At 38.3% G+C, this 22,187-nt stretch overlaps 2 protein-coding genes across 3 annotated transcripts in view; one reads left to right on the top strand and one right to left on the bottom strand.

Annotated features, from left to right (window-relative positions):
• The window catches only part of pcsk5b (proprotein convertase subtilisin/kexin type 5b), an 82,047-nt gene extending 73,881 nt beyond the window's left edge, over nt 1-8,166 (top strand). The window contains exons 25-37 of the mRNA XM_039620296.1: nt 987-1,047; nt 1,139-1,284; nt 1,837-2,043; nt 2,435-2,518; nt 2,777-2,963; nt 3,061-3,275; nt 3,558-3,800; nt 3,923-4,156; nt 4,250-4,430; nt 4,529-4,746; nt 5,229-5,329; nt 5,480-5,690; nt 6,120-8,166. Of these exons, the coding sequence (XP_039476230.1) occupies nt 987-1,047; nt 1,139-1,284; nt 1,837-2,043; nt 2,435-2,518; nt 2,777-2,963; nt 3,061-3,275; nt 3,558-3,800; nt 3,923-4,156; nt 4,250-4,430; nt 4,529-4,746; nt 5,229-5,329; nt 5,480-5,690; nt 6,120-6,526 (2,495 nt within the window). The 3' untranslated portion in view covers nt 6,527-8,166. The remainder of the gene's footprint in view (nt 1-986; nt 1,048-1,138; nt 1,285-1,836; nt 2,044-2,434; nt 2,519-2,776; nt 2,964-3,060; nt 3,276-3,557; nt 3,801-3,922; nt 4,157-4,249; nt 4,431-4,528; nt 4,747-5,228; nt 5,330-5,479; nt 5,691-6,119) is intronic.
• Nucleotides 8,167-10,338: 2,172 nt separating this feature from the next.
• On the bottom strand, nt 10,339-17,547 carry rfk (riboflavin kinase). 2 transcript variants are annotated; one of them, XM_039621044.1, is made up of 5 exons: nt 17,295-17,547; nt 16,990-17,080; nt 15,893-16,044; nt 12,346-12,448; nt 10,339-12,174 (listed from the first exon to the last, which is right to left on the bottom strand). In XM_039621044.1, the coding sequence occupies exons 2-5, from the start codon at nt 17,069-17,071 to the stop codon at nt 11,999-12,001; spliced, it is 513 nt and encodes a 170-aa protein (XP_039476978.1). In that variant the 5' UTR covers nt 17,072-17,080; nt 17,295-17,547; the 3' UTR covers nt 10,339-11,998. The 2 variants fall into 2 exon arrangements, with proteins under 2 accessions (XP_039476978.1, XP_031611273.1); XM_031755413.2 differs by having other exon boundaries at nt 17,376-17,542.
• Between the last annotated feature and the right edge of the window lie 4,640 nt (nt 17,548-22,187).

Raw genomic sequence — 22,187 nt, 5'->3', positions numbered from 1 at the left:
ATATACCTCTGTCCCTCCCACCTTTCCTTTCTCTCAGTCTCTCTCTGTATGAGTAATTGCTTTCGCAGGTAGTGGCTTGTCGACTGCATTGAAGTGCAAACCAGTGCAGTGCTAAGTTGCGGGTGCTGGAGAGAAACAGGGAGAGGAAAGGGGGTGTAGAGGGGGTCGGCAGAGGCTTTTTCTGGAGAGGATGAAGGTCCCAAGGGAAAGTCTGCAGATGCAGGGTTTTAAAAGCCCACCCCCATGCTCTCTCTGTCCTTCGAGATGTTTTGACATTGTTGGACTAAGGGATGACAGCGTGACTGTTTCCCACTTACCAGTTGGATGGTTTTGAGTGGCAGCAGGAATTAATTAGTTTGCAAGAAAACAAGTTTCTTCCTTTGCTGTGTGTAAAAAAAACAAACAGTCGCACGCTCACCTGAATTACTTATTAATATCCCCTCCATATGTTTCCTGGTCTAACGAAAACAGGAAAAAAATTCAGAACCCATCACTCACATTATGCATTTTTTTTTTGTGTGTGTGTGTTTTAAGCAGAAGTACACCTGCAGTGCAAGCTTGACAAACAGAAAATCACACACTTGCACCCACACGCTTGCAATTATTGGGGATGAGAGAAACACACTGATCTTAAAGATTGGTACCAAAGTGAGCACGGAGACTTGCTGACTTTTACATTTGCTTTGTGGATTAGGTCTCTTTCTTGCTTTAAAATTGATCACACTCGGCTTATGATCGAGCTGAGCATGCCATTCGTTTCTGTGCTGAGCTGAACACATTTGATATGTGTTGTCAGAGTGCCTCCTGCTGCTGTCTAAAGAAACTGCATTCAAACAGTTACTACCTGCTTCACTGGTTCCTCACTTGTTTAAAATCATCATATTTAAATTAGATTTAAACAAGAATTTCAGAAAAGCAGGTTTTTTTGTTTGTTTGTTTTTTTACCCTTTTTTCTTGTGTGGTTCAATTTCTGCTCTTCGCCACAGATGATTTGGGAGATCAGGAGCAGGAAACTGTTTGCCTCAAATGTGAAGAAGGTTACTACCAGTAAGTCTCCTCGGTTGAGTAAGTCGTTAAGGTCCTCCTCCACGGTCCCACAGTGTGTCTTCATCTTAAAACGACTCTTTTTGTCTGCCAGATTAGGAACCAAGTGCCATCGGTCATGTCCTTATCGGACCTACAGTGTGGAAGATGCCATGGTGTGCGCTCCGTGTGAAGATAAACAATGTGTAATCTGTGACCAGTCCCAGTGCTACTGGTGTGAAGATGGATTTTATGTCTCTGGTAACATTTGAAACATTTCTTATTTGGTGTGTAGCACAACTATCAGAAAAATATGTAACCACATTTGGTAGACAAAGTGAGGAATTGAAATCCAGAAATGATGTTTTATGTCTGTGTTTTAAGAATATACACTCACTGGCCACTTTATTAGATATAGCATGCTAGTAGTGGTTGGATTCTCCTTTTTCTTTCAGAACTAATTCTTAATGGCACAGAGTCATAATTTTTAATGGCTAAATTCTGACCTAACCATCTAATTGTTGCAACTCCAATCATCCAAGTTCGACTGAGATTTTCATGCACCGACAAGGAAAGCAGGCACTAAACATTTGTCTCCTGACAAGTCAGCACGACAAAGCAGTCAAGATTTACATAGAAAACTCACACTAATGGACAGAACAAATCCAATTCAATTTTTTTTTACTTCAGTTTTATTTATGTACCAAATACCAGGCAAAAAAAAATACCAAAAGCATCAAAAACCTAGAGTCATCTGCACATGTGACATTTCTATTATATTAAATGCATTACACATTTTCTTTGTGTGTTTAGATGGCGAGTGTGTGGATCGTTGTGAAGAAGGTTCCTTTGTGAATGAAAAGAGCCGGCAGTGCGAGCCTTGTCACCGCGACTGTCGTAGCTGCCGAGGGCCACGATACAATGACTGTGACTCCTGCGAGGATGGGTTTACGCCGAGGAACGGAGAGTGTTTAGAGAGAAGGCAGCGTGCCTCTTCCCTTGAGAAGCACTTCAAAAAAAGTACAGTAAATGTTAATTTGACCTCACTTATAACTGCCATCAGCACGATACATCTAGCATCCTGTGGACTGGTGATAGACTTTTATTGTTTTATATGTTTTGAGTAAAATTAGGAGTTCAACAGCACCGTATTTGTTTGTAATTGTACTAAATTCTGTAGTGTTCTTATACTAAAACATCAAACCTAAATGAAGCTGGAGAAACTGAAAGTCATATTTCTATTGTTTGTTCTATTGTTATTGTTCTATTGTTTCTATTCTATTGTAACAGATCCTTCATTTTGGGGGCATTTACATATTTAAAATTCTTTTTATTTTTTTCTGTCACTTTCATGTCATTTTTTTTTTTTTTAACCACTTTGTGCCACTTTGTGTTTTCTTTTCTTCGACAGCTCAGTACAAACGTGAGACGTGCCACTACTCCTGTAAGACTTGCCTTGGTGATGGGAAGGAGAACTGCACCACCTGCCCCCCAGGTAAGCAGGCTGTATGCTGTGTTAACCTGCCTGTGAAACTACAAAATACTTTAACTTGTTTTCTATCAGAACCCATGCTTTTCCATCAACAGGTGGTCTTTTAGGTGGTGATAAACAATTTCATCAACCTTGATGTTTTCCATATATTCTATGGAACAATATCAAATACAGCAAATGCCAAAAGATGTTAATCACTGAAAATATCATTCGGTTTAAATGAGTAATGTGGTTTGTGTTGTTTTTCTTTTTTTCTTTTAGAGCGTTTTTTGACTGCTCGACACACTTGCGTGGCTCACTGTCCTTCTGGCATGTTTCCCAACGTGGAGTCTGGCCAGTGTGAGGAGTGCTCAGAAGGCTGTGTCATGTGCCAGACTGCCAATTTGTGCCAGCAGTGTCACAGTGGACTTTATATGGAAAACGGGAAGTGTGTGGTGGAGTGTCAGAGGTGCTTCTTCAGTTTTATCTTCTTTTCTTGCTGAACTCTCACACAAATATAAAACATCCGTAACATCTTGTTCTTATCTCCCTGGCTTGCTTCTCAGAGGGATTCCTAAAGATCTCAAATGCCTGCCATGTAGCGCAGGGTGTGGATCCTGTGTGGAAAGTATCTTTCACTGTCTGAGCTGTGAGAGGCCGTACTTGCTGCTCAACAACTCCTGCGTGCTCCATTGTCCTGAGGGTTATTATCCCAATGATACAGAATGCTATCGCTGTCCAGCTCACTGCACTGAGTGTAATCAGTATGGCCTGTGCAAGAGTAAGTATGATCGGTGCTGTTTTGAAAGGCGATACTAGCCGAACAGATAAGGGAGATGAGGAAGGGGTGCAGAAGAGGGATAGACAGGAAATGCAGAGAGCTCTGTCTCTGCTGCCTTGACTGCTAATAATTCAGGCCTGAAACCTAAATTCAATAGCTGCAGAGGGTCAGGAAGTGAGGAAATGAAATAAAAACAAAGAGCTGAATCCTTTGCTTTTAATTATAAATACTTAGACTTTGGAAGTCACAAAAACTATTTTGGCATCTCCTTCTTCTTTCCAGACTGTGCACATTACTACTTTCTCCATAATGATCAGTGTGTGGGTGATTGTCCTGATGGCTACTTTGCCAGTATGAGCCAGCAGGAGTGTGTGCGTTGTCATGATGATTGTGCTTCGTGTGATGGACCCGACATAGATGACTGCACTGTATGTCAAAGTGAAAAAGATGTACGTTACAGTGGAGAATGTCTCTCTGAGTGTCCCAGCCAAACTTATTATGATGAGACCATCAAAGAATGCAAAGGTAGGAAGGTGGAAACTTCACATGACCACACAATGAGAATGAAAATGAATCTGTGGAGTTGTTACAGGACATTTAAACTCAGATTCTAGTTGGCTCTGTCTAATGGCTTCATATGTCCCCAGATTGCCACAGTTCATGTCTGACCTGCTCAGACTCTGAGCCTACATCCTGCCTCACCTGTGCTCCAAGCATGCAAAAGGATGCCACTGGACATTGTGTGTGGTACAGTGAATGCTCCCCGAGCTCATACAAGGACCAGAATGGGAAGTGTCAACAGTGCCATAAACACTGCCATGGTTGTAATGGGCCAGGCAAAGACCACTGCTTAAGCTGCAACAGCCCACACTTCTTACTAGGTAAGAAAAAAAACATGTACTGTAGCTCATATTATTTAATGTATGCTTGTCCTTTTCCTTTTGAAATGCTGACTCTGTGCCTGTGTCAATCAGACAACACATGTGTGCCGCAATGTCCTGAGGGTTACTACGTTAAGGACAAGGATGAGCGCGTGTGTGGGCGCTGCCACTTCAGCTGTAAGACGTGTACTGGCCACCACAGTGTGGAGTGTGTCATCTGTAAACCTGGATTCTTCAAGCAGGGAGACACCTGCGTCGAGACCTGCTCAGAGGGGTCAGGCAAACACGTGCTTGCAAATCTCAGTAGTAGTCTCACATCCTTTAATAAAAAAACACCATGAAGTAAGCTGATATCTTCTCTCTCTTTCTCAGTCACTTTGGCAACACAGCCACCATGGTGTGTGAGCGCTGTGACCCGTCTTGTAGCCAGTGTCAGGGAGGTGGTAGCGGAAACTGTCTGAGCTGCAGAGAGGGCTATGTCTACATGAAGCAGTGGGGGCAGTGCCTGCAGAGCTGCCCTCCTGGATACTACCAAGTCAGTCATTCCATGAGCTGTCACAAGTGTCACCCTACCTGCAAGACCTGCAACGGTAAGGGAAGCCTGTCATGTCTATTTATTTATTCTTATCTGCATTGTAGCTCATTTTCCCCCCTCAAAGTCGATGGGAAATTGTTGTTACCCCATTGGGCTGTGTGAACACGATAAGTTGAGAACCAGATGTAGGATTTTCAAATTGGTGAAAATTTTACATCTGCTAAAACTCTCAAGCTCGAATCTCGATGACCTTGATGACATCAAAGGTCACGAGTTTTCTGAAGCTCTTATGAAACTCTTATGAAAACAAGAATTTAAGAAAGCTGTGACCTATGATTTTAAAATTTAAACCATATGTGCCTCTATTAGGAGGCTGAGGGGTAGCTGAGATTAAAAAAAAAATTATACTGAATTAAATAGAGAACTATTTTTCTGGAACATGGAATAAATGGATTTTCCCATTAAATCAAATCTTAAACTGTAGCAAAGACGAATGCCGATGTAACTGCTCTTCATTTATCGCCTCTCTCCTCCCAGAAAACAGCGCTTTAGCCTGTGAGTCCTGCTATTTTGGCTACAAGTTGATGGCTACCATGTGTAACGCCAAGTGTTCAATAGGCTACTACGCTGCATCAGAGGTGACAGATCTCTTGTGTTTTTTTTTTTAATTACAAAGTGTTTTTGTTTATGTTCAAATTACTCATTAATCTTATACTTATCATATGCAGCAATTTGCCAGAGCTGACCAAATGTGTGAACCCGCAGATTTAGTCTGTTTTCTTCTTCAGGACTCAAAGTCAGAGAGCGAGAAACTCGAGTGCAGAGCGTGCCACCCGTCTTGTTTAGGCTGCCGAGGTCCCGGCATATGGAACTGCACCGTGTGCCACGCGGGCCAACTCCTCTCTGATGATGGTCGCTGCTTGACGTGTTGTGGAAATGAGATACGCCACAAAGAACAACAAATCCCCAGGGAGTGCTGCGACTGCAAGTCATCACAATGTAAATGAGGAGCCACACTGAAACACAAACTTCCTGCAAACACACCTCTACAACCAGCATGTGTGATCTTTTCAGTGAAAATCCCTCCCTTAGCTTTTTGAACACATACTCTCGCCATACTTGTTCATGGAAAACTGTGTTTAAGTGCGTGTGAATCTTGCAATACATCTGGCCCCATTTAAATAATTTAATTCTCAAACAGCCCAAATCATCTTCTTGTTTTGCCTGAAATTTCTGCAGTGGATGGTAAAAAACAGGAAATTTTTTTCAAGTCCAAGAATTTATTCTCACCTTCATATTTTCCAAAGCGGTCCAGTGGGCCGGACTATGTTTAACACCCCTGATTTAACAGTTTTCAGTTGATAAACCAAACACACACTTTAGATTTGTGCACTTTAACCTCATGGTCTGCTCTCTCTTTTTTCTTAGTCGAGTGCGTCTTGGATGTCAACTTTGTGGTGCTGCAGGAGGACACTCAGGGCAGCGGAGCTACAGTCTTTGCCTTCGTTTGTGTTCTCATCATCCTCTCTGTGGGCGGAGTGCTCTTTCTCTTCTTCAATGCTCGGTCTAAATCCCGTGCCGCGACACCTAAAACCAGAGCTGGAGGGTACCAGAAACTGAGCACCAAGGAAGACACTGCACCACAACCCGCCAGCTCTTCATTTGGGGAGTACAACGACAGAATTATTGACGGTGACGATGACGAAGAAGAGGAAGATGATGATATTGTGTACATGGCACAAGATGGAACGGTGTATAAGAAGTTCAAGTATGGGTTCTTGGATCAAGATGACATTGAACTAGAGTATGATGATGAGAGCTACTCATATAGATGAAAAGAGAGCCGACAGGGATGGTTCTCCGTTTGATGTTTATTTTGCAGCGTAAATTTGCTGTGCTGTCCTTTTTTTTTTTTTTAAAGTAGAAACTCATCAGCCATGTTAATTTAATCCTTTTTTTAAAAAACAAGTTGTATTCCTTTAGAAAATATTTAATTTCTAACAGTTAATTAGCTGGTGGAGCAAAGCTATGTGTAATTGTAATAAAAGACAAGCCCGGGAAAGGAATTATGGGTATAATCAACATTTTTTGCTACATATTGAAAATTTGAATCATCTTTGTTTCCCGTTTTCATCTCTACACAGACAGTCCTTTTATATTTTGGTGAAAATTATTTGGTTCTTTCAAGTTTGATAAACTGTGAAATAATGTTGTGGTGAAACAAAATGTTATTCATCTTTTTATGCTGAGAAATGGCCTGTTTTGCATACATGTAAAAAATATAATAAACGTTTAGAAACCGATCAGTATAGGATTTTTAAAACAGATACCGATATTTGATGATTTAAAAATGAGATATCAGTCAATATTTTTTTTTCATTTCAGACACATGAAACAAAAACAGATTTCCCTAGCTAAGATAACATGCGCAGTTTAAAAATAATCTACTTTAGGCTCTACCCGACTCTGCTCGGATCAGCTGGTTGTTGAATTTAAAACACCTTTTGCCAACAGGGGAGTTGCAGAGTGCCCTCTGCTGTACAAACCATGAATTGAACTAACACTGGTGTTTCTCCCATCTCGTCTTCATTTTTACATTTTTAATTTATCAACCATTATAAATGCCAACACCGATCTATTGGCAAATGGCTAATATCAGCTGATAAATTGGCTCTGCTATTATAAAGATGCTCTGCAAACCTGCATGGGTCATCTAAATTAGATTTGCTTATTAAGTCATTATAAATGTGATTTGAGACAAATTTAGAATCAAAAGTTGGATTTCTTTGGGCGAGGTTAGTGTTGTCTTGTCAGTACTATTTAATACAAGTCACCTGTATTAAATTTTAGGGGTTAATTTAATATTAATTTAATTGGAAAACAAAGAGCGATGCATAAATTATGTGAATGTTTGCAGGATTCAGCTTTGTCAGCAAAAGCTAAAACTAAACGTCTTTGCATTTCACACACAACACTATATTTAATAGCACATGTAATATGCTTCTCTGCTTTGGCAACATGGGATTTTAAGCAGCCTTTAATTAGTGCTGAAATATCAGCATTTTCTTCAGTTGTGTCTTTGTGTGAATCACGTTAGAGGAATTCTTAGCAGACTAGTGTGATTTGTGACCCTGTGTGGGTCACTTTGGATCTTTTCGGACCGATTTACAGTTGTTGTTGTTTCCTTGTTTAGGCTACATTAAAATCTACCATGTCTGTGCAGGTGTTCAGACTTCCACACAACAGAGCAGAAAGTTTCATAAGTGATCTTCCCACACTTTTCCTTAAAATATTTTTCTTACAGTTTGACTTTATTGTGACTTTAACGTAGCACTCCAGCTTGTTTGGTCTCCCTGAGATAACAAGTCTCGTTCAGTCACCGAACGTGTAGTGAGAAGAGTTGGCTTTTTTTTTCTTCTTTAAGTTAAATGTGCTGTGAATGGTTGTTTCATAATAAAGCTGGATTTTGATCTTTGTTTCGAGTGTAACTCATCCTGTGTACCTGTTGACCTCAACATTTTAAAACTGAATTTGACATGTGCTGAGAAGGGATATTTTACTGTTATTTTATCATTGCATTAAAGCATTTATTGAAGCTATTGACATTACATTAACGTTTGTATTACAGTGATTGTTATAACCTCATGTTAATCTTCTATTTATAGGTGTTGGTATAATCATATAATCTTTCATTGCAGGTGTAACCATGATCATCTTTATACATATTGCCGCTTGGTGTTTATTATGGAGTTGTGCTCACGTCAGTAAGGGTTAAAAGCTACAGTCAGCGGGATGTCTGGCTGATCTATTGAGTGAAGTGACGTAGAGCGTAGAAGGCCGCACATGCTTACAAGACACTTACATCATGTTATTTTATGATGCTTTATTTAGATATATCTTTTGTTAACCTTTTAAGTAGTGTGTATTGGCAATAATTACTCATTAGTTCATTTATGTATCATCATTAATTGTTACTTCATTAGAGAATTTCTTTAGGCTGTCGGCCTTATGTTACAACTTGTATTACAGGTATTGTCATGATTCCATATTAACATTTTTCTATTACAGGTGCAGTGATAATCCTTTTCATATACATGCATTGTATTTTTTGTGCTTGCCAATGAGGGGGGCTCGGTCAACTAGTGAAGGGTCGGAAACTTTGTTCGGCGCGAGGACTGAACAATCTATTGTGTTAAGGATCTTGAGCTATAGAAAGAACAGGCTTACAAAACACATATATCATGTTATTCATCATTATCCTTTATTCATTTATATTCTTTTTATTAAGCTTTGAGTAGTGGCATTTGATTACAACAAACAACAACAAACTTTATTTATATAGCACATTTAAAAACCAGTGGTGTTCCAAAGTGCTTAACATTCAAAAGGGTGAGATGAAATAACGGAGAATGAGGACTATGGTAAGGTACCAAGACGAGCTGGCAGGTTGAATGGCATTAAAACACGCAAGGCAAAAGAATTGCATATAAAAGCATAAAAGAAAGCAAAACAAAATGTGAAGGATAAAACAGTCAAAATTAAAAATGAATTTAAAATAATTAGAACATTTATTCAACAGACTACATGTATGGTTTCAGTTAGGTTATTGCACACATGCAGAGTTGGCCTCTGTCCTTATAGACAGAGTGAATGCTGAGGTCGAGGCACACACGCACACACACAAGCAGTAGTTAAACTCATGTGTAGGGGAGAGTTCAAATATTTAAATAACAATCTGCAAAGCCTTGTAGCTGTTTGATTATGCTTGCAGGAGAGACTGTTTGTTCCAGGGGATAAGCAGAGTTAGAAGATTACCGGGAAGGATCTGGCCTCGGGAAGAAGATGTTCTTTTAACGTGTTAAAAGTTGTCAACATTGATTGTATTGTACCGACTTTACGCATGAGGGGGCGTTCCAATACCCTGATTTTCATAAAAACTATTGTGTGGTTTTCGGAGAGAGATCTGGTGCTGTCTGCGTGCAGTGTCCCATCTCCCACACGTGTGTTCATTAAAATCATCGTTTGACTTGACCCGGCCGGACCAGTGTTGTTATTTTGGTTTTCCTCCTGTATCCATCCCCAATATTTTGAACCCGTGACAGTGCTCAAATTTTATGTTCACAGAAACCAATTTAAAATAAAAGCAGTTAATTTTACCCTATTTAAAAATTTGGTCTGAATTTAACAATATCATCACTGACAGCTATAAATTTTACTATCTAATCATATAGTCTAATCCTGTAATGTCAAGTGTATCATATTTGATGAGTGATTTTTTTTCACCCCACAAAAAAAAAAAGAAAAAAAAGCCAAGCATAGCAAGTAACTTAAAATAAAACTAATGTAAGCAAATTCATATATTCATGTAAGAAAAAAAGACTAGTTTCAAAAAATGAGTTTCTTGCAATTATTTGAGAGTTCAGGGTTTCATGTGGTTAAAATATGGCGACAATGGAGGACGTCAAGATTGCATACACTCACCAGCCACCTTATTAAGCCTTTTAATCTTGAAAATATGTTTAAGAACAGATTTAATCTGAATTAACATGTATATGTGTGCGTATTTGTAAAAGCTAATATGAGTTCAGTACAAAATTCAGGTTGTATCAGCCAAAGATGTAATGTGGCAAAAAGTATTAACAGGTCAGACAGCTACATATCGTTTAATGTGGGTTTCTCGTTTTCATCATGTAAAAAGTAGAAAAGAAAACTTTGATACAATTGAATTAAAATGATTGGATTTAATGAAACATGGATGAAAATAAAGGTGGATACGCTTTAATGAACTCTACATCAAGTATCTGTGGTCCCTGTGTAAACTAGACTAAATAACTGCAACATGTGAGACTAAAACAGCAGACCGCCCTGCAGTGATTAGACTGGGGAGAAGAAAAAAAAAAAAAAAAAGTGTATCTACCGATATCACTATATCTTTGATAGGGTTGATAAAGCAGCACAATTAATTAGTTCAGTCCTTTACACGCATTACAAATGGATCAACTAAAAGGCATCTCACCAGCAAAAATAGCTGAGTGCACGACAAATGTCAGCATTCATTAAAATTCACTTTTTTTTTTTTTACTCTCTAAATAACATTTTAATAAACTCATGTAACACAAGAGTTTATAAGAGCTGAAATCACATCAGCAGGCTTCCACATTTCTTCAACTAATCTTCAGAGCTTCGAATGAAAGTAAACACTTCATTGTAAAAGCTGAACAGGCGCGCGCGCACGCACACACACGGCTAACACCAGCCAGGGCTTTGACAACAGTTTCTGAATATAAATATATTTTAAACTAACCAATGCAGATACTAAGAATAGTGTGCTTGTTTTAGTTTTATCTGTTCAAATTCTCATACATTTGTGTTATACACTTCCATTTGTACTAAAAAGATCTTTTAGCATCTCCATCTGCCAGTGTTTTTCTATCTGTAACAAAGCCATCGACACTGAAAAGAAAAGGCTAAAGGGAACAAATTCCCAACGTGCTTAAAGCCTTTTTCAGCCTTAGTGTTCATCTATAATTCACTGCTGATTAAAAGGACTGGTCATTGACAAGACAGTTAAGTGATACCTAAATCCAGATAAAATAAAAATAAAGATTAATAAGAAGCCTTCGCTTAAAACATTTTAGGTAAACATATCTTTCAATAAATAATAAGCATCTTAACCATTTTCTTCCTGCGTCAAAACAAAACTGAATTTCTGGCCAAGTGTAAAAGTTTTAGCGCAGAGTCCTTTTACTTCCTCCTTTTCTGAAGAGGGACACGTAAGGAGAAAACAAGAAAAACTGAAGACTTTCAAAAAGCCTCAGATTGCATAATGTGTTTTTGTTGCAGATAATAATGCCCAGACCTTCTCTTTAACCGTCGCTGAAGCAGGAAAAAAAGATAAGTCATGTATTTCCAACCAAAATAAATAGTGATCAGACACTTTATAGTCTATTTGTACCTTTTACACACAATATTTTACAACTGCCTCTGCAGTGGTTGCAATTACCTTAATCCCAAGGTCTGTTTTTTAGTGCCTTCTCTAGTAAACGATTCCAAATATACAGCAGGACCGTTGAGAGGCAGACATAATCAGTCTGTGTGACAAAACCAGGCAGGAAGCTTAACAGCTCTTTACAAAGAGACACTGACAACATAAAAGAAAAACAGAATTTAAAAAAAAAGAAAAAAAGATTGCTTATGATTAGGTCCATGTGCATGCATTGTGACAGCGAGGCTGTGCATTTACATAAACCTTTGTCTAATTCTGGTCTGTGTGAGTGTATCCACAGCACTGCTGTTTTAGCCAGCTGTTAGTGACCGTTCATAATAGTCTGTGACGTGGACGGGCTGGGCGTGGCGGGCAGGACTGAAGAGGAGTTGGCTGTGCTGGTGAAGAAGTTGTCATCTTTCAACTTGTGATGCTCTGGCAGCTCCAGCTTCATCTTGGCCTCCTCGATATCACTGTTGATTGCCGCAATGAGGGCTTCTGTCAGGACGGAAGCGAAGGTGTGCAAAAAGGTGAGAAAAGTGTTATGAGAGTACAGGAAAAGGGATGATGGAAATGTATTCATTAATACTGAGCAAAACTTTAAAAGGGCATTACTGGCATCACACTACATCACTTCTGTGTTGAGATGAGCATAACTAAAAGGCATACCGAGTGAGTTAAAGCTTCTTTCTGGGCGGATGTACCCCACAAGGACCACACTGAGAACTTCTCCATAAAAGTCTTCTTTGAATTTGTGAATCACATGAGTCTCCTATAACCAAAAATGCATAAAGTTAGATAAGAGCCATAATTTACTGAATTGCTTTTTTGTATTAGAAAAATGTTACAATGTTGCATTCGCTCCTATGACGCATCTGGGGGAAAAAAGGACTTGCAAAATAAAAAGCCAATCAATGCCAGTGTGTGGAGGACATGCGATATCCAGACTGCTTTGATGGACATAATGATTTGAAGAATTTGAAGTTTTTAAATCAGTGCTCACAGAAACCAGTTTTTAGTCCAGATGTTGGGTTTTTTGGCATACCTCGGGGTTCTCTCAGTTTCCCATCCACCCTTCCATTGAGGCCATTTCTGTTGAGGCTTCAGTGAACAGTTGATGCATTAACTAAAGGTCCAAACTCAAGGTTCTGCGTCAGGTTTTTGTTGATTTTTTTTCCTATTTTATTTATTTATTTTCCCTATTTTAAATACGGTTCATCTGCTATTCTGTTGGTTCTCCATTTGTACAAAGATACAAAAAAAATAAATAAAAATAAATAAATACTATTTTGTTTGTTAAACTGTTTTTGTTGAAATTATTTTATAGATTTTACAAAGAAATGGGAACAAATATTAACAAAGTGTCCAAAGATACAATTTAAAACTGATTGTTTGCTAAACTGTGTGTTAACACATCACACTGGTTAATTTCTTCAGTTGTGTCTTTTTTTAATGCTTGGATGACCCATAAGTCAGTTGTAAGTGGCTTAAACAAAAACATTCCTCTGAAAGTGGTGAGGGCCTGACAATGAGTGAAAAAGCAACCAATGTTTGAAAGACCTCCAGAAAACTTAACAGAACATTTAGAAGACTATAAGAAAGTCTGAGTCCTTGAAAGCAAAAATACTGAGTGACAAATGATGGCAAAAGACTTTTGCACAGTACTGTATACCGCAAATGCAGCATGAAAACTTAATGTAAAACACACACAAACAGCAGTGGACAGTGTCAATGTGAAAAGGACTTTTGGTAGAAAAAGTAAATACTGAGGGAAAAAAAATGGACGATTCAGTAATAAGCTTTAGAATATCTACAAGCCATCTGCAATCCAGATGAAAAACAAAAACAAAAAACAACAAAACACAGTTTAAACTAATACTGTCAAAATGATTTTATGCACAACATTATTAGAAATATTAAAAACAGACATGGGGAAAAAAAGGAAAGTTCACAAAGAAACTAGATGAATGCATGGCACTTTTTAGACTTGAAACAACCTCACATGAAGTATGAAAATAGAGAGAATAAACCATATAATTGATCACAAAAAGCATTTTAACAGTTCAAGCTTTTAGGGCTTTCAGTCTGTAGTGCACAAAAGCTATATCTGTCCCTCTGTAACAATAATCGGTCTGAATCTACACCTCTTTTGAGAGGAGGTAACGCACAAGACAGACAGCCGCATTAAAATGTCTAAACACTGGAGCTCTCATGTCTATTTCTTATGCTGCTGTTATCTTCAGAAATCCTTATTTTTAAATCTGATTAGTTTTACCTGCATATGCTAGCCACATGGCCATTTTAACAAGTAGAATACAGTTTTCTTTTCTACAAGAGATTCTGTTTTTTTAAACTTCTTCCCAGTGTGAGGATGCAAAAAAGTATCCTTTTTTGATATACAATGGGCACGATTGAGGCAGGGGAAATTCCCATCTGGTAAACTAGACAAAAATTAAAGAAATAAATTGCTGAGGAGATCTGTGGAAATCCATCCTGACTAACACATGTCTCAAATTGTTGACATGTTCATTAGTAGGGATGCAACGATACCAATTTTTTCAAACCGATCCGATACCGATACTTGGATCTGAGTACTTGCCGATACCGAGTACAAAAACCGATACTTCTACCACACACAAGTTAAACTTAACCAGTAGTAAAGAAACGACCCCAGACAACTCTTTAACACAAACGAAACGTTTACTGAACGTAAGGGCAGAGACAAATACTGTACAACACATCCCTTTTTTAAACTCAAATGATATTCCAATTCCTTAACCAAATGAAATACACTGTATAAATGAAATAATTCCCTTTCAAATTATATTAAACAACCCAACTTATGTTATCACCTTTTGGTAAGTGACTCACTAATATACACTCCAAAACACGTTTTATAAATCCACTAAACACACAATATTCACACATCAGCTCCACACACTCACATTCACACTTGTTGCAGGCCTGTTTGCTGCTCACGCCGGACGATGGAGAAAAATCCTCTTCTCCCCAGTAAGAGCACAAAAGTCTGACTTACAGTTCAGCTGATCGGTAGATCGCCGTGCACCAGTCCCACACTAAATCCACTCCCTGCGGACCGATGCTGTCTCTGCTACAGCGCGTTAGCCCGTCACTGTCCAGCTCTCCGACAGTCCATAGCGGCTGCCTCCTTGGCGAAGCCAAGCAGTCCGGCTAGCCTTTAGCCTCGGCGATCGTAGCTGGAAACACAGCACGGTGGTGCGACCATTGAAACAAAAAGTCACTTCACCCACACTCTGTTGTGAAGCTCTCACACGGTCAGTTTTCTAGTCACACACTCTTTTGTGCTGGTTAACCTCAGTAAAACTAGCCGAGTCTCTCACTTTGGTTCAGCTAACCTCGCTCATCTCTCCATGCCGTTCTGTTCTCCTCCTCCATTGCAACAGATACACAGGTCCCGTTTTATGCTACCTTCACGGGCCTCCAGAAAATGAGAACTCTGAAAATATTTTAACTCCTTCAGAGTTACATACCATAAAATAATACTTTTATGATTAACATAACAGTTTGATTGCTCTAATTACCTGTATTTACCTTGCGACATATTACAGGGCAAATTACATTCAGGGTAGAGTTACATCACATAACATCAACTGTGAACACCTTATGTTACCGTGGCGTTTAAGTCCATGGGAATTATGAGTATCCACTCCCAAATTCCCATACGGGCTACATTAGTATCGGTTCATGGTATCGGTTAACTTTTACGAGTACGAGTACGCACACATTTTACAGTATCGGCCCCGATACCCGATACCAGTATCGGTATCGGTGCATCCCTATTCATTAGCAAAAATAAGTATGTCGCTAGATGGAATAGACCAGCTTTCTTTAAAACCAGGCACATTGCACATGTACAAAGATTTGGTGTTGAGCGCAACATTATGTGTTTTGTGGAAAGGACATTTCCGAATTATTACACATGGTGATGGCTGGAAAACTCTCTCTATATATACACTGACGGGGAAAGAAAATAATCTACATTTACCCACGTCTTTAGTCAGGTGACTTTTTAAAGAAGTTCACATATTCAGCTTAAATATGTTTGTGTGAAATCTAATTTTCCTGTCAAAGCTGTAGAGTCTATGGACGCTTGTAACTAGATTATCATTAGCTTAACCCTTTACTATCAAGGACATCTTTTATGGCCACAACACTATGGCATTTAAGTGCTTACCATGGATTTCTTGGTATTTTTGTAGTAAGGGTTCCAGCCGATGCTCATCACCATTTTGTAGACATCACCATTACCCACACAAGCCCAGCCGTAGTAGATCCCTGTGTTGATATCTGCTGGAAGATTGTCCACCACGGAGTCTGGGAAGTTTGCTGTAGGTCAGAGGGAAACATCAGATAATGGGAATAAAAAGGATGCTGTGGAAGAAGTTTGTGATTTTCTCAAAATCACTTCAAACTAGAAGAAGACTTTTTATTTAACTGAAGTGTTCAACTGCTTTTTATGATAATGAAGGCCAGAAATGTTTGCAGAAAGCATTTGATTAATCCGTTAACTTCTGTGTATTAAAAACTGGTACTGTGAAACGAGACAAACTGCTTGAGAAACTTCTGTGGAGGACAAAAAAATATATGAAAAATATTTATTACAAAAAACCCTCAACGCATCCAATATCCTATGCAAGTTTGATTTTAAGCCAAAAATCTTGCAAAATGCTCAAGGCCATATAAACTCATGTGTTCTGGTTTTGTCCGTGACTGCATGCTGCCCAGAGCTCCATTCTGATCTCTTAGAGTAAAGCCCACAGTTTATTAATTTGGCCATTTCTGGCAGCAAAAAAAAAAAGAAAAGCTGAACGCTGCCTGGTCAACAGATGTTTAAAATGCAGTCCCCTTTAGTTGTTTGAAAGCTATTGGTCTGATACTGGTTAAGTGTAAAGATCTTAAACTCATAGGTGGTGTAAAAACCAAAACTGAGCTTGTTTTGAAAAGTACACGTGAGGATAAATGAAGTAATTAAAAACTGTGAATCATCGTGACATTGCGGTAAAAAACGGTGCGTTATTTACGTAAAAGGTGCAGAGCAGTTCACTTGTGTGTAACGGGGCAGGTAGCCAGTACAAAGAACAGCTGGACTAACAGAGTAACTGATCACACGTGCTATAACGTACATGTATTATATAAAATCAGACCACTAATGTTAACTTTGTCTACGGTTGTTTCCAACTTTGTAATTCCAACTACGTTATTTGCGTAAATCGGCGTTTAGGTAAGCTTAATTAAAAGCCCTGCATACAAATGGTAAAATAGTCAACTCACCTGTGGGAATACCGAGTTCTTTGCTTCCCCTTCCAAATCCTCGAACGACCTCTCCCCGACAGAAGTACGGCAGGCTCTTCATGACTAGAGTCTGGGATAGAAGCGGTCTCTTGAATGAGCGCTACAGAATGACCTCGAACGACACACGGAAGTCCGGCTAGCTAAACAGACAAGACTACACGGTTACCTAACGCACTCTTTATGCCGAAATTTTTCCCCTGTGGAGTTCAAAGTTCACATTAGTCTTTAGCTATAATGCTGTCCTCCTCGAGTAGGTTAAGGTTGAACCGTGAAAGTTCACTTACTATGCTATCAGCGCTAATAACTGTTAGCTTTACTGGAAGCGAATAATTTCTTAAGCGGTTTTCTCCAAAAGTGCTGCTTACACCAGATCTGACAGACAGAAGTCTCCGCTTCAGATAGATCCACTCTGCGTATGACTGAGAAAACGAAGTCCAGATCCTCACAGGTAGCCGGTTATATTACATGTGTTGCACCATCACATATCTGCGTCACCAACGCTTTGTCTGATGTCACCGACCGCGTGACCAAAGACGGACGAGTAGCCATGTGCTGCGTTCAGGTGCTGTAGGAAATATAGCGATTACAGATACTCTGACAAAGGAGTTAAGGAGATGTACGGACAGCTCGATTAGTTTTTAATCAGGAGGGTTGACTTGGCAGTCTTTTTTTTATACTAATGCCACTAGTCAAAACTACATGAATTTGAGTTTGCTGGTTTGGGATGCCAGGTAATGAGCAACCACATGTTTATACATAAAAGCTGTACTATGGTTCTCCATGTCCATTTTTTATACTCCTGTTAGTATTAGTATCAAAATAAACTTCTCCAATATATCCACTGCTGCTATTTTTCTGTCACAAGTCCCTCCTGACCAGTGACTTTAGAAATATGCTATATTTTATACAGTCATTGCCCCTGCCACTTATCTCCAACCGCTTCAGTCTGCCTTCTTAACCTCGTGTACTGTCTGTTGCTTTGGATGGTTGACCCCAGGTATTAATACTTATCCCCCCCAAAAAACCCCACCTGATTTGTGAATATTATACAAGTGACATATTTCATTATTTACAGGCATATTTCTTGTAATACTTGGGAAAGATCAGCTCAAAGTGTTGAAAGTGTTGCCATATGTCCTGCTCCACCCTCACGTACGTCTCTGTCCCTCCTGACTTCCTCCTGCAATATCACAATTCTTCGCTTGGCACCCATCATATGCTATCTCTCGATCGACAATGACACAGTTCGAGTTTCTTCTCTAACCTTCTCTGCACTTCTCCATTAACCCTCTAAAAGCAAACATCACATCTGTAGCACTCTTTCTCTGCATGAAGCCATACTGTCACTCACTGTTCATCACCTCTCGTCTTAGCCTAGCTTCAGGAACTCTTTCCCACAGCTTGATGGTATTGCTTATGAACTTTATTCCTCTGTAGTTATTACAGCTCTGCAGATTATCCCAGTTCTTCAAAAATCAGTACCAGCAAGCATTTTCTCCACTCCTCAGGCATCTTCTGATAGTCTGGATAAAGAGTCCACTACCTTCTCTCTAAGGTTATTATAGTTACTATATATAACTAAACTAAAACCTGAAACTGGTGTGGAAAAACATTTTATTTAACTAAACTAAAAATAAAAATGGTCAGGTTAGTCTTTTAAAATTTTAAACCAATTGTCTTTAAGGTCTGAGTTTTGTCACCATCCTTTGCTGAATGAAACAGACCACAAGAGGGCAGCTCGAGGCCTATCCATTACCAAACTAGGGCCCTTGTAGACCTAACAGTTTTGTAATCTGAAATTTACAATCTAGCAGTATGCTGCTGGGTAATTAATTTTGTTTAAAGAAAAATCTGATTAAATATTTCAATATGAAAATACATTTAAATTCCAAAATGTAAGCAATGGATAGATCCTATAACCAATACAGACCCGTGTGTATCTTTAAGCAAAACAAATGCAAATACACGACAAATAAGGAAAGAGTAAAATTTTGGGAAGATGATATAAAACATTTAAAACATCTTTACACCTTTGAAATGGGGAGATGATGGTGGTGGTCTAATCGGAAATGTATTTATTTTTTGTGATAAAATGTTAAAAGGACACCCCGCCCCCCGCCCCCCAACAGTTTTTAGAGTCATGCCGTGAAATAATTCCAAAGTAATCAATGAAATCCTAAAATGGATTCTGGCAAATGGGAAGACAGTGTAATTCTGCCATTAATGAGGTGATGACAGACAGGAAACTACTGTGGTAACCTACTAAGGTTTTTAGACATGTACAGTGAAGGTGAGAAAAAGGTCTCCCCTGTATGATTTTGAGCAGTCTCTCCCATCGCGGTGGAGAATTTTTTCTTCAGTTAGATGCCCAGGTCCTGTGGCTATTAGACCAAACATGAACTTGAATTGAATTTGTCTGCCATGACTTTTTCCAGAAGTCTTGTGGTTTATTTAGAAGCAGCTGTTCAAATCTAAGCTGTGCTGCTTAGTTCTTTTTAGAGACAGGAGGCTTTCTCAAGACATGGTTTTCCAATCTTTTGCTAATTGTACCGTCTCAGGGTGAAATTGCTGGGATACTTCTGTCCTATTTTCAGGTGTATTTACTGTATCAAGATAGTGTCATTTTTATGTATGGACAGGGAACTATCTGGCTGTAAAGGTTATTTTTTCAGAATAAAAGCATGTCATTTCTATTAATAGTTGTATACTTATTCCTGCTGGCTAAATAAGTTGAACTCTTGATGTCAAGTCTCCGGGAAAATAATACTGCATTTGTCTGTTCTATATTAAAATGTTTCTGTTATAAGATTTTTTTAGTATGCTTAACTCTTTTGATCGCTGCACATCCTGAAGTGTGTTTTGTCTGTTAAAAACAGTTTTACTCTGAAAACTGCTTACAGGAAGTCTCCAGTTGGCAGGTGTCTCACCTGTACTGAAGTACTAAAAGGTGCCAGGAAGGTTTGAGACATCAGAAGACTTAGAAGGAGTGCTAGGGCAAACTAAGATAACAGAAAAAGAATTTGTTGTGTAAAATTCCAGGTAGGAAGTATTCTCTTTTTTATTTTTCCTTTTAAGTCAGCTAAAGTTCAAAATGACAGCCATCATTTCATAATTTGTGTCTGTTTGTAGTGTAACTAAATTTAATGATTTAGTTACACGACAGACAATGTAACGATTTTTACCTCACAGAATGTTTCATTTAAAAGCAGGGACTTTAGTTTTATTTTCAGGCAACAAAAATTCTTGCTGTCATTCGTATGTGTCCTAAAACTACTGAATTTAAACTTTTATGTTGGTTCTTGTTCTAAAATCAAAGATTTTTATATTTTGCAGCAGTGGCAGCTTCAAGTTTGCATATTAAATAGACTTCTATCAAACTTTTAATATGGAAGTATTGAATATCAGTTCAGATTTACATTGGGAAATAAACTTAAAGAATATTTTAGATTTTAGATATTTTAGATTTTACATAAGGTCAAAGTTCATTTCTATAGCACAATTTAAACAACGTTAAACAACCTTGTTAACCAAAGTGCTGTATGGGATGTACAAAAAAGTACACTATATACAGCAATGACTAAATCAACAAGTAATATACACTAAAAATGATCAGGTGTAGTTGAACCTTGCTCAACTAGACCTGAAAGCAAGCAAAAATCTGTAGATTTTTAACAATGTTTTAAAATCACTGAGCAACTGGGCAGCTCCTATGTGAACAGATCATGCCAAAGAGCATGTTTTTTAATCCGTGATTTAGGAATATTCAAAAGCAGTTGCTTCATAGACCTAAGTCCTCTGGCAGGAGTCTAGGGTTTCAAAAGTTAAGTATTGTGGCACCAAACCATTGAGACTCTTCAAATCAAGTAATAACAGTTTTTAATTATGGGTACAATGTAGTCACTCCTTTTCTTTCCTGTCAAAAGTTGAGCTGCTGCATTTGTACAACCTGCAGCCAATGACTGTTGACAGTTCAGACTGAGGAAGTTTATCTCTAATCATGATTGTAGATCTCTAAGGCAGTTCACCAGTGCCTCAACAGAAGCATAGCTGTAGGTTTGCATAGGCAGACCATCTACAAAGCAATGAAAGGCGATATTACGCCTTTTAGAAATGGACCAAAAGGGAAGCATATAAAGAGAAGAGAATGGGGGGAAATATTTCACAGGCTTTTACTAAGAGAAGGAAAAAAGGGAAGAAATGATGAACGCTCATGTATAACTAATGGAAACATTAGTTATACATGAGCATCAAAAAAGATATTTTGAAAGGGATGACCTGGCAAATCTTTCAAGCAGGAATCATTTCTGTTGGCATGGAGAAGTAGAAGCATTTCCTAAAATAGTGAATAAAATGTGGTTGCACAATAGCCACTCATTTTAAATACTCCAAAGGTTGGTGTCTTTGCTATTTTATGTTCAAAAATTCAAAGAGATAAAATAAAATAAAATGTGTAACTCTATTACTTCACAAACATTCAAGCAGGCAAATAAAGCTGCTGACTTTCAGCAATAAAAATTAATTTTCTTTCTTAAAAAATAAACAAGATAAAAAAGAAAAAAAGACTGCTGCAAAGATAATGTACAGATACCAAATGAAGAATTTGGTCATATTTGTCTGTTTTTCTGTACATTGATAGGAAAATGAGTCCAGTTAGTTTTACGATGTTAAAAACACTGAGATTACCAAACATATAAAGTGTTGCTTGACAGGTTAGTCAAAGTTGCTGGGTTGGTAGAAATGGATTTCAGGTGAAATTTCTCAAGACAATCTGAACTCGCAGAAAGTTTGGTTATAATATGTGGCATTAGAGGTACTCTTTTACATCTTTGAGCTTGTTTTTTGTTCTCAAACAAAACACGAGCATTTTTTAAAAAGGTAAAATATTTATTTATTGCTTTAAGTTGAATTGTACTTGATTAGGATATTATAGTTAAAACAGAAATTGGTAATTTCTAGCTCTAAGTGGACTTGATAAAAAATTACAGCTATATTAAAATAAGAACAACACATGTATGTGTTTTTCCTCATTTTACTTCCTGGTTTCAGGTGCTGTAACAGATGGACTGATCAGGATACCTTCATGAAAGGAACTTGTCTACACATTATCAAACATTAATCACTATTATTTTAGGGTTCCAGAGGTGTCTGTCAGACATTTTTAGCAGCTCTCACATGCT

This window comes from Oreochromis aureus, linkage group 12, assembly GCF_013358895.1.
Source record: "Oreochromis aureus strain Israel breed Guangdong linkage group 12, ZZ_aureus, whole genome shotgun sequence".
NCBI lineage: Eukaryota > Metazoa > Chordata > Actinopteri > Cichliformes > Cichlidae > Oreochromis > Oreochromis aureus.
Note: the sequence above shows the minus strand (reverse complement) of the source record. Positions and strands in the feature narration are given on the sequence as shown.

What these genes read in the sequence shown, in the direction of transcription:
- rfk (XM_039621044.1), bottom strand. Translation starts at nt 17,071, where the DNA reads ATGAAGAGCCTGCCGTACTTCTGTCGGGGAGAGGTCGTTCGAGGATTT. An exon ending in AGAACTCGGTATTCCCACAG is followed by an intron (nt 16,045 to 16,989) that starts GTGAGTTGACTA and finishes TCTGACCTACAG; the next exon opens with CAAACTTCCCAGACTCCGTG. An exon ending in AAAATACCAAGAAATCCATG is followed by an intron (nt 12,449 to 15,892) that starts GTAAGCACTTAA and finishes TTTTGGTTATAG; the next exon opens with GAGACTCATGTGATTCACAA.